The sequence below is a fragment of the Scardinius erythrophthalmus genome (genome assembly GCF_964197995.2).
Source record: "Scardinius erythrophthalmus genome assembly, chromosome: 8".
In the NCBI taxonomy this organism is placed as follows: domain Eukaryota; kingdom Metazoa; phylum Chordata; class Actinopteri; order Cypriniformes; family Leuciscidae; genus Scardinius; species Scardinius erythrophthalmus.
Window position 1 is genome coordinate 25,740,530 of NC_138228.1, and position 13,212 is coordinate 25,753,741.

Genomic DNA, 13,212 nt, shown 5'->3' on the forward strand with positions numbered 1-13,212 from the left:
CTGCGAAAGTTATATTTATGGACTGTTCATACAGGACGTGTATCTTACACTGTGTGTTGAATTTAGAAGAAACAGTTTAAATAAATCTAATATATACTGTGAGAAACCACTCTCAAGACCGCAGAGTTTTGTTCCATTCCATTGGGCTCCATCCTGATTTCTGCTGTATTTCAATACAAGATCACATTATATCTAACGATACTATTGTGTTGTGTGCTGCCTATTCTCGCATTGACTGTAGGTGGAGGCGAGGCGGTGGTACTTAGAGATGGAATTGCTTCAATATAAGAAAAACCCGTAACACGTTACTTAAAGCTATCATATATAATTCATTATGAAAATATTTAATAATGCATTAATTATGCCTTGTAATGCAGCTTATAATGCAATGAATGGTCTTATGAATATTTGTAACCACAGTTATAATACATTATAATGGCAACACTTTACAATAAGGTCTCATTTGTTAACATTAGTTAATGTATCAACTAACATGAACTAACCATGATACACAATGCATTTGTTTCTGTATGTTAATCTTTGTTAACATTAGTTAATATAAATACAGCTGTTCACTGTTTGTTCATATTTGTTCACAGTGCATTAACAACCAATTTCAGATGTAACAAGGAATCTGCAAATATTATAATGCATTTTAACTTTGGTTACAATTATTTATGAAGACATATAATGCATTATACATAAAAACATGTGAAGTGTCACCAAACACAATTATCACTTAATAATCAATTTGAGTATGGATCAGATGGAATGATAAATTGCTAGACATTTATCTGAAAGCCACCTGAGATTATTTGATTCCAAACATTTACTAATTGTTCTCAAATTGCATCAAAGCTGTTTATTCAAGTTTCAACAAGCAATATAGTGTCAGACTGGAGTCACGGTGACGCATTGCTGCCACATACATATTATTTTTTTTCCCTCAATTATGTCATAAAAACGAGATCTTATGTTGTTAAAACTACATATTTTCTCGTAATAACGAGATCTTATGTCGTTAAAACGACATCTTTTTCTTGTAATAACGAGATGTGATGTCGTTAAAACGACATATTTTCTTGGCCTTATAAGGACATGTGTAGTCATGTACAAAATATGCCTTTATCCAAATAAAATTGATAGCCTATCACGCCTTTATCACACTTCTACGTTCAAAAAGCTTAAGCAAATAGTAGCAGCCCCCAATCAGGCAAAATTATTCAATGAGGCCCTTTTTTATATATATTTATATATATATTTTATATAGGCCTATAAGTTTTTTTTATATATAATATATTATATATAAGATTTATTATTGTTAATAGGCTATATCTTCATTACCTAGAGATATAATTAAACAAAAAGTAGTCAAAACACATCTAACAGAACATAGCCTAAGTTGTTTATTTTTTACAACATTGTGTTCTTATTTTGTTTAATTAACAAAATGTCAATCTTCGTCTTTATAACAGAAGATACAATACAATACAAAAATCTTCAAGATACAGCCTACAATCTTCACATGTATAACGGATTGTCACCTTATAAACAGTCCTTTGTGTGGTGGAATAAGCAATGCTATATAGAAATATGGTTAGTATCTTAATTTAAACTTTATTTTATTATTTTTTTAGTTCATTAACTATTTATGCTAACTCAACTAATTTAATGTAAAGAGCTGGATACTAATTACTAATTAAATAATGTAAAATATTAAATGTAGGTTATTGATTAGAGTTGCCATAGACTAAAGATTTTTCTAGACTAGTAGTCATTCATTTTAATTGTTTACCCTTAATCAGTGTTAAAAAAGGACAACACTTAAGGTGTTTGGGGTCATTTTGACCCCAAACTTTTAAAGAGCGATTGCATAAGGAAATATAAATTTTTATATGGAAAACTATATATCATTTTTTTTATTTACTTCTCAACTATACATTTATGCTGTGTTTTTGTGGAAATTCTGAAGTTTTTTACCTATTTACTGCACAATTACATAACTAGGCCATAAATTGGCTCATGAAAAATTATTTTTTAAAGAAAAAATCACTTAAATGATGATCTTAATTAAATCTAAATAGTTTTTGGACATTGCTCTATGTGTTAGGGATAGAATACTGCCATCTAAAGGTTAGTCGAAAAAACATTTCTTATGGGTAAGGAATTAATGGCCAATGGCCAAATGTATCCAATAGAGGGCCATAGAGAACCATTCATTCACTCATTCAACTTCTCTTCACAACTTTGATATATATTTTAATATAAACATTTTGAAATACATAAAAAATCAAATAATTATTATCAAATGTGACCTGATCCAGCAAAATGAGTCACAGTGACCCAAATTTCAAAATTGAGATTTTGGTATTAATGGAAAGAGGAGACCATAGCTTTCAAATGATATCCTAGTCAAAGTCATACATTGAATGGTTGTTAAGATATACACATTTGAATTATGGTCGTCTGTCCTCTTATTTCAATTAAAAACCTGAGAAAATCGCTTTTAAAGTTTTTTGCCCGTTTTTTTGTTGATATCTTTCAAAATCCATTGCATTTAAAGGGATAAACTATTTATTGTACAGCTTAATGTGACCAAAGACATTAATATATGCTATTAAACCAGGCTGAAGCTCAAATTATTTTAAAGTTTTTATTTTTATAAATAATTTAAAAGGCACTTTTACAAACATTGACTAAAATCAGAAAGATTGATCAGAGGTGCTACAGTTTTCCTTGAGAGAGGTTGTGTGTGTGTGTGTGTGTGTGTGTGTGTGTGTGTGTGAGAGAGAGAGAGTGAGAGAGAGAGAGAGAGAGAGAGAGAGAGAGAGAGAGAGAGAGAGAGAGAGAGAGAGAGAGAGAGAGAGAGAGAGAGAGAGAGTGCGAGAGGCAGAGAGACAAGGAAACAGAGAACAAATAATGTTAGCCTATGCAATCGTCTTTGTGTAGGCTAGTTGACAATAACAGTGTAACAAATTCATAACGGAGATACCAACAGTTAAATATTGGGTTAAAATAAATCAAACACATTGTAATGGATTATCCTTGCAGAAAAATACACACACACAATAACTGCACTCACTCACATCCATACACGATGCGAGTCTGACAGGAGGATGGCTGGACCAATCGCGTGCCGGTCAGTTGAATCGGGGCTTCCCATTGACAAATGATCAGCGTTTGTGTACATTTCTAAGCTTTTTGATTGGTTCTATACAACGTGAAACACCATATTTGGAGAGCAGAGACGTTTGAGGGGATTCCCGGGAAATGCTCAGAGGTGACGAGAGGAGTTGAGAAAAGCTAACGTTATATTCATTTCCGGCGAATTTAGTAAAACTTTGTAAATTTAATAGTTATTTAAATACCTTTACTCAATTATCTGGACTATGAAACTTCAGGAGATTATTTTTAAATGTCTGTTCTTTGAAATTTAGCAAAAAAAATTTTTTTTTTTTAAATCTATTATTTCATTGTTTTTCCACATAATCGGCCCGTATCTTAAAATGGAACGTTGCGACTTCCGACTCATTTCGCCAGATCGGGTCACAAATTAATTATTAATTATTATAATTATATAATATTAATTATATAATTATTATCAAATTATTATACATACATTTGCAGAAACATTACAAGTCACCACTATGACATGACTGTGTGTGTGTGTGTGTGTGTGTGTGGGGTGGGGTGGGGGGGGGGGCAAGCTTGTTCCATGTTGCATATGTGACATTTTTGCCAGTTTTGTTTATTTTATTTGCCAATTTCTATAAAAATGCTCTCTGTTGCAGTGACATACATGTGTGTGTTTGTGTGTGTTTGTGTGTGTGTGTGTATGAGATAGAAAGTTCGTTCCACTTTGGGTTTATGCTCTAGGACCAGACCTTGATTTAAATGTAAAAATTTTTAGATTTATGCCAGTTTTGTATATTTTATTTGCCAATTTCTGGGTGGTTCTTCAACTACGGGCACTTTTGGCCTTGTGAACTTGATGTAAAAAAAAGTGTTCAAATCAAAATTGTCACAGTCTTACAGTTAAATATAACTAGTCTAGTTTAATGATCCATAAGAGAACGCACTTACATTATAAGACAAATTGGTGTTTTTTGACATATTTTCCGATCCGCACTGAACAAATGTCATTTCCATCACATGCAAATATTTGATTATTATTTAAAATTCTTATGATATACATAATTTCTCAACAGTGTAAAACCACTTCCACACATAGTTTGACCAATTTATACCTATATTGCAATTACCATAGATTTGTGGATTAAATTAATTAATTGTCATGAGGCCCAAACACAAAGCTTACATCCACCACAACCTGAAATATAATATTGCATTGGTTAGATACATTTCAGAAAAATAACTACTTGTGTTATTACATTAAGTGGAACATTATCCCATAAAATATGCAGAATTTTTTAATGAGTGATTAGAATTTTGTACATATTTTTAAAAAAGTTATGAGGTGGTGGAAATGACTGGGTGTTGTGGAAATGACAATGAATGGACGTCCATGTAGAAAAACAGAAAACATTTAGTTGAAACCCATTTAACAAATCATTAGTCATTAGTCTGTTTGGTTCCATAACCAGATGAACAGTTACAGTCTTACTGTAAACAACTTTAACCACAAATAGTGAGACCTTTATCCAGTTGACCTCCGCAGCATCTTAAAAATAGATGTAAAGGCATTTAAACAAATATATATTTGAATAAATACATTAGTGTTGTACATTTCAATAAATAAAATATTCATATGTAGCCACTCAATCTAAGAATTCCACCTTGTAAGCATAAATGTCATTTCCACCACACCTTTGTCATTTCCACCCAAGAATAATGTGGTGGAAATGTGGTGGAAATGACCGTGGTGGAAATGATAATCCTACAGTATTTTGTAAAAAAATCCAAGCTAGTATTACATATTAGCTATGAATTGGTAGTTAGCATTGCATGCCTACAAAATACATCTATTTGTGTTAAAAAATTAATTTATTTACAAACTCATTTATTGTTACGCCATGTTTGGAAATGACATACAATAAAAATATTTTCATTTTAAGCAACATTTACCTTGAGTTTTCTTATCCAAGTTGCTGAAGAAATTTAAAATCTCCTCCATGTCAGACATGTGCTGTGATGTCATTGTTCATCTCCATAGAAACTACCCAAACAATCTTTCAAAAAAACTTTTTAAAGGGACATTACAGCGTTGTGGTGGAAATGACGGCAATACTGTGGGACAACTACATTTTGTATATAAAATCACATTAATAGTTGTCTGACCTTAAATACCTCAATTATGTTTTGATTCTTTTACTGAAACTTTATTCAGTCATAATAAAAAAAAAAAGATAAATAATTTTTTTACACTTCTTTTTCATTATTGAAGATCAAAAGTCTGGGTGTGGGACAAGCACAAAACAGCAATATTTGCATGTATAATGATGTTTAAAAAGGTGAAAAAATCATCATAGACTACCGGTAAAAAGTTCCTAAAGTACTTTCATTGTAAATTTAACTATGAAAGTGTTAATTTTTCAAAATTAAATGTTTTTTATAAAATATGATCAAAGGACATGAAAGTGCCCGTAGTCTAAGAATTGCCCTTCTATAAAAATGCTCTCTGTTGCAGTGACATACATGTGTGTGTTTGTGTGTGTGTGTGTATGAGATAGAAAGTTTGTTCCACTTTGGGTTTATGCTCTAGGACCAGACCTTGATTTAAATGTACATTTTTTTTAGATTTATGCCAGTTTTATTTATTTTATTTGCCAGTTTCTATAAAAATGCTCTCTGTTGCAGTGACATACATTTGTTTGTTTGTTTGTGTGTGTGTGTGTGTGTGTGTGTGTGTGTGTGTGTGTGTGTGTGTGTGTGTGTGTGTGTGTGTGTGTGTGAGAGAGATAGAAAGTTCGTTCTACTTTTTATTTATGCTCTAGGACCAGACCTTGGTTTATATGTAGAAATTTTCTGATTTATAATGGATTTAATTGTATTTTTTTGACAAACAAAATTAAAAAAAGTCATTTTTTTCATTTTCCCATTCATTTTCAATGTGGGGTCATTTTGACCCCAAACACCTTAAAAGGTATTTTTTTTTTACACACCTTTAGAACAACCAAATCAAGCCCAGTTTTTTTGTGCATGTTTAGATAGGTTATTTAGGAAAAGTCCCAGAGTTTCATGCCCCTGAGATGAAGGTAACATTTTAAAAAAATGAAAGAAAAGTCCAGTGGGGTCATAATGACCCCAAACACTGATTTAATGAACTACTCTTTTCTAAATCAGTGTAGGCTGCCTGCAAACATATCTCCATACATCTCCGCTGTAATTTAGCCTAGATGCGCCTTTCATACGGACAGGATTACATAATCAGATGGTACCGTACGTATTTGCTTTCGGTTGGATTTTTTTCATTGGTGGACATTTTTTTATAAGCTTTATAGAGATAGCTATATTTCTCATGTCTGTGAGGCTTGTCTATACACTGTCAGTTCATTTTTGAGACACGCTCCAATTCACAGAGATCATGAAAGCGCGCCCTGTTCGTTTTCTTTTATTTTACAAAAGCACAACGTTTTCTTGTTGTTGTGAGTTTACACAAACAAAAGTAGTTGCGACTGATGTATTATTATTTTCTGTATGAACAGAAATGATGGAGTATTTTAAGTTGTTTCCACTGTTGATAGGAAAATGCGAGTGATGGCACCGGCGCCTCCATGTCATGCAGTGCGCGCTCTACACTCCGCACAAACACCTGGATATGCGCTTATTAATAGCAAACATTTATCTAGGTTAACGTTAGAGTGAGCGGCCATGCCAGACCGATAAGTCCTCTTCATGTTTAACAAATCAAATTATGTTGCATTTTATTGCGCCAGTTTGAAAAGGGGGCTGAAACACATAGCCTATACAGATAAACGCCCAACGCTGGTGTTTTTCTTTAAATAAATTCGTTTAGGCTTTAAAATAAATATTGTTTGTGGGCTAATTAATGCCACAATAATTTGTTTATTTTATTGGCTACTTATATGTTTATACCATTTAAAGGTCCCGTTATATGCCCCTTTTCACAAGATGTAAAATAAGTCTCTGATGTCCCCAGAGTGTGTATGTGAAGTTTGAGCTCAAAATACCCAACAGATCATTTTTTACAGCATGTTTAAATTGACATTTTTTGGGGCTCAGAAAAACGAGCCGTTTCAGTGTGTGCCCTTTAAATGCAAATGAGCTGCTGCTGGACGACCCAGGGGGCGGAGCTTCATGAGCTCGCGCTCAGTCTGTCAGGACAAATTCATCTCACGGAATGATGATAATATCAGAAACTCTCAGTAACGGTGTTCATTTCGAGTCGGACAATAATGCCTACAGAGTCAGAGTGCTGTATAGAGATGAAACAGGTATGGTTTAGTAGTTTAATTACGGTTATTATAACGTATTTGTCATCTGCTTGTATGTATCCATTATTTATTAACAGCCTACAAGTCTGCTGTTTCGGACCAGGTCCGAATGATGATCAAACATGTACTGATGAGTTTAATAAAGTTTATTGTACATCACACAAAAGATGAAGCGTCAGTTTTACTTCAGAAAATCACCGTAAAAGCTGAGTAAACACAGTAGCCTAAGTTATAAGAAGTGCGCAAGTAGCCAGTAGAGTTGAGGGAGCATTCCTGTGGGCGGAGGTTAGTCTAAACACGGTTCTGGTGATGTCACTAATGAAGGAAGTAGAGGGGTGTAGTCCAATCGAGCCGTTTTATGTAGTCAACTTCTGTTAAATAAAATATCTCGCTTGGCATTGAACTTTGAGCTTTATAATTTTACAGATATTATTTATACTCTAACAACAACATTACACACTAACTAAAGTTTGAAACATGGGATCACGAAGAACGGGACCTTTAAAGGATTTGCTGTGCACCACAATGCCATCCTCCCATAGAAAGACACGTTAAGAGCCACCTTTATTTTCTTTATAATAAAGGGTTTCTATGGGAGGAAAACGCTTAATGTGTAATTAAATGCGTTGCATTCATATTCTGGGCTCATCTGCTTTTCTGTAGGATAGTATGGTTTATTAATAAGGTGTGTACAGCATTTGATCTTTATCACTAGAGTAGCCTATTAAGCCACATTAAGCTTTTTCTTTATTATAAAGGTTTTCTATGGGAGGAAAACGCTTAGAAATGGAAATGTGCAATTAAACGCAATGTTTGTATTCTGGGCTCATCTGCTATTAATAAGGTGTACAGAATTTGATCTTTTAACATGAATGTCCATTGGGGGCTGCTATTTCTTCAGCTTTTTGAATGTAGATGTATGATAAAGACATGATTGGCTATCAATTGTATGTGGATAAAGGCACATTTTGTACATGACTACACATGTCCTTATAAGGTTAAGAAAATATATCATTGTAACAACATAGCATCTCGTTATTACGAGAAAAAGATGTCGTTTTAACGACATAAGATCTCGTTATTACGAGAAAAGATGTAATTTTAACGACATAAGATCTCGTTATTACGACATAATTGAGTGGAAAAAATAATATGTATGTGGCAGCACTGCGTCTGTTTAAAATTAGTTATTTCAGGTTGCTCTTCCCATGATGGCTTTTTTAGTGTTTCTTTCTGGGTATAATATAATGATGTAGCACTTTGGGGCAAATATGGAGATCAGTAATCCAAAACTGGAAGCCAGGATGGCAAATATCTCCACAGCCACTGCATATTTCCCTGGCGAGCTCACATATGCTGGAACAAATGCAATCCACACAGCACAGAAGATTAACATACTAAAAGTGATGAACTTTGCTTCATTAAAATTGTTTGGAAGGTTTCTCGCAAGGAAAGCTAACAGGAAACTTACTGCTGATAAAAGACCAATATAGCCGAGTAGCATGGAAAACCCAGCCACTGAGCCTATAGCACATTCATAGACTACTTTAGAGTGGATATACTGGCTGTTTTTATGGGGTGTTGGAGATGCATTTGATAGCCAGACTGCACATATCACAACCTGGAGGGCTGTTAGGATCAGAACTGTGCATCTTTGTTGAGCTAGTCCAAACCATTTCATAGCACTTTTACCCTCTGTTCGAGATGACTTGAACACTGCTATTACCACCATAGTCTTGACCAGGATGCTGGAGACACACAGGACAAAGCTTATGCCAAACACAGCATGTCTTAACTGACACGTCCACAACTGCGGCCGGCCAATGAACAGTAACACACACAAAAAACACAGTTTGAGTGACACCAGCAGCAAGAAGCTGAGTTCTGAATTGTTAGCTCGCACAACTGGAGTGTGGCGGTAACGTGCAAAGATGACAACCACTGCAGAACAGAAGCAGGTGCCAAGCAAGGAAGCAGTGCTCAGGGAAATGCCAAGAGGTTCCTCATAGGACAGAAACTCCACTTCTTTGGGGACACACTGATTTTTATCTGTATTGGACCAGAACTCATCTGAACACACTATGCACTCAATGGAATCTATGTGTATGGAGAGAGAGAGAGAGAGAGAGAGAGAGAGAGAGAGAGAGAGAGAGAGAGAGAGAGAGAGAGAGAGAGAGAGACAATAAAGATAGACGTATGTTGGTAAAAGCTATGATTTAATAATAATACAGTTTCAGTTGTTCTTATGATTACATGACTCTCTCTACCTGATATATTAGAAATCTCTCCATCTGCACATGGCAGGCAGTCAAAACAGCAGACAGGAAGGCCCTTCCTTCTGGCTCGCCTGGTCCCTGTGGGGCAGCTCTCACTGCACACAGACCGTGGGGCCTGACGGATAAAAAATAAAATAAAATAAAATAAAATAAAAACTCACATAAAAATAGTATATGTTTGTACTATATTACGAAAAGTGTACTCTTTCAGTGACCATTACTCACGTAATATGACATGCATATGATAGTTGTTTCAAAAGTTTAAAAGATTTTTATTTATTTTTTTAAATGCAATATTAATTACCTTATTTGTCTCTAAGTTCCAGTATATTGCATTTTCATCCAGTGTGAGCACCTTCCCTGTTGCTGCCCCTTCATCTACCACACCAACTGTGTGGACAACTATTGACCCATCAGAGCTTGGCTGCCAGTTCATCACTTCATAGATGGCTAAAGCATCTCCATTCTTATCAAATGACACACGATCCCCAAAACCTGTGGTGAAATTCACTTTCTGTAGGTAGTGAACCAGCTGTACAATTTGTAGACAGAACAAATATATATTTATGTTTTGTATGAACATGTTTTCTTTTTGTTTTTCATTTAACTATTCTATTCAGTTATATATTCTGATAAGCTGTGCTTCTGTCCACAGGAGTCTTACCTGCCATGGTTTCAGGTTGGATATGTCGGCACAGCTATTCCCACTAAATGGTCCTCTCCACTCCTCACACTGCATAAGGTCATGAAGCGCATGTGCCAGGGCATAAACTGCCTTATATACATTATATGAGGCCCTCAGTTCTGATACATCAGTGTATGCTGTGTCTGTGCTGCTCAGATCCTCCTGTCCAGTACATATTATTTCTCCCTCTCTGCCTCCAGTGTCAAAACTGCACCTGAACATGTTTTCCCAGAAGATTCTCACCATATTATTTCTCAAATTACTGTCAGGATGGAGGCGAAGCAGAAAGTCATGAAGTCCCTGGATCTCCCCACGCCTGATGGCGATGCCCAGTGTGCCCCCCAGGAAGGGAAAAAGACGCTGAGTGTGAAAAACAGGTGAAGTAGCCCAAGCTTCACTTGCAATCCACTGTCTGCCTGTTACATTCTGCAATATCACCTCATCCATCAAAGGCAGTAGATAGGCTTCTGTGGAGAATACCACCACCACTCTTGCTGTAGAGGCCTGAATCACTTGTACAATGCGATGAATATCTATGTAGTTGTTATCAAGAGGCAGGATTTCAGAAAAAGAAACACAACCTCCAAACAACTGCACTTCCTTTTGGAAGGACTGAGCAGCGTTGATACCATAGTCATCATCACTGTAGAGGAGACCAACCCAGGTCCATCCAAAATGTTTCAATATCCGAGCCATAGCCCGCACCTGGAAAGCATCACTAGGGATTGTTCTGAAGAAAGATGGGTACTTTTTCCTATCACTCAAACAAGAGCAGGTGGCGTAGTAGCTAACCTTATAGCAGAGATCACAACGACAAGGAAAACAGATTTTTTTCATTGTTAAAGCAATTACTCTTTTACATGAGCAAACAAATTGAAACATTTTATAGAAGGTTATAGAAGTTTATATTCATCTCATCCTACCATAGGTATTCGAAATAGTCCCAGCACACTGGAGATTGCTATACAGTGAGTAGATCCAGGATCCCCCACAATCCCAATTACTGGTGGTGGGCCAGTGCAGTTGAAATTGGAAAGGGTCTCCTCTGTCCCACTAAGCAGTGCTGTTGCAGACCTGAATGCCACTCCAAGCTTTACACAGTTGTCATACAGATGATAACCGAGGGTGATGTTAGGCAACAGGTTAGCATTGTTATTGATCTCATTTATTGCAAATACCATAGTCTGTGCCTGCTGGAAACTTGCCATATAGAATCTAGAAAGGGTAGCATAAATGTTTATATTCAGTCACCCTAAATAATTTCACCATAAACAAAAACAAGAGAAATAATGTTTTGTACAATCACACTATAAGATTATCTCTTTTCTGGATTTTAAGAGCAGTTATGTTAGTACATTTCAAACATGTCAATAGACAATCTGCTCTAAATGAATAAGAAGACTATCAAATACAAGTCAATAAAAACATAGACTTTGTTCTGCATGTTCTTTCTTCTATTTTCTTTAAAATGTGCTTTTTTTGCTATCTATTTAGCCCAGGCTCACCGCTCACATTGCGTCTGTTCCGGTTCTTTTTTAAAATTCAGTTCTGGGAACACTTTGATGAGATGAAATGCAAACAGGCCTCCAATGATAAGGTCTCCGTCTTGGTACATCCCGTTTAACCTGAAGTGTCCCTGGAGTTGACAGGAGCCTGACCTAGTGATCGATGCTGCAGAGATACAGGTAAAGGATAGATAAATACATAAATATAGAGAGATCCACATCTCTATTACCTCTCTCTCTCTCTCTCTCTCTCTCTCTCTCTCTCTCTCTCTCTCACACACACACACACACACACACACACCTAATTGACTCATTAATGTATGATAAAGATTATGTCCGGCACTGTTTTATTGAACAGGTCGTCCCACGTGGGCTTCTCAGAAATGACATTACTCTAGGTCTCACTGTCTCTTTGTTTCAAAATTTGCAAAGAAGAAATGCAATGCTGTTACCAAAATTACATTTTAAAACTATGTGGGATATGTGTTATTTTCTAGCAATAAACAATACAATGTGTTAGAAAAAAAATAAAAATAAAATAAAACTCAAGGACAAATATATATATTTTTTAAATAAATGGATGCAAGTAACATGGAATTGATATTATGTAATGTTGTGCTAGCCAGAAAAGAAAGAAAGAAAGAAAGAAAGAAAGAAAGAAAGAAAGAAAGAAAGAAAGAAAGAAAGAAAGAAAGAAAGATAAAGTAACACTTTATAATAAAGTTCAGTCACTTATAAGTTATTAGTTAATGATGAACCAATCATTTACAAAACATGAATATACATTCATAATTGATTAATAAGTGGTCTGCTAACATTTAATTAATGTTTTGTTAATTCTGTTATAAGTCATTTATAAATTATTAGTTTACACTTTAGATAAGGGTATGCATTCATACGTTTACACATCATCTATAACAGGTGTTGTACACTTTGTAGTGTGTACTGCAATGTAAGTGCTGACTGGTGAGGGTATAGACTGTCTTCTCTGACACACATGGAGTCTTTAAATGCATGTGCACCTGCATGTGAGCTTCAGTGGAAGGTAAAACCAGTTCCCTTTCAGTTGGGTAACGTTCGACTTAGTCGATCATATACCGACTCTATGGGATAACGCCTAGTGAGCCCAATCACTCTGATTATTCTTAAAATCAAGCCAACAAGCTTTGGCAGGTGCTTAATCAACGCCCCGCCTTACCCTGCGGGTATAAACACGGAAGTGGATGCACCTACCAGTTGTCTTTCGCTTTCAGAGCTGACCGGTTCATTCTGATGGTCTCTGATCGAGCAACTATACAACGAGTGTGCCAGTGTTCTTCTGGAAGACTCTC

General features: G+C 35.4%; 1 protein-coding gene across 1 annotated transcript; it reads right to left on the reverse strand.

Annotated features, from left to right (window-relative positions):
* Positions 1-8,607: 8,607 nt before the first annotated feature.
* LOC308694914 (extracellular calcium-sensing receptor-like) lies at positions 8,608-12,102 on the reverse strand (the record flags this gene model as incomplete). The annotated part of the gene is made up of 6 exons (XM_081372726.1): positions 8,608-9,512; positions 9,683-9,806; positions 9,996-10,223; positions 10,356-11,168; positions 11,300-11,591; positions 11,882-12,102. The coding sequence occupies 6 exons, from the start codon at positions 12,100-12,102 to the stop codon at positions 8,608-8,610; spliced, it is 2,583 nt and encodes an 860-aa protein (XP_081228852.1).
* Between the last annotated feature and the right edge of the window lie 1,110 nt (positions 12,103-13,212).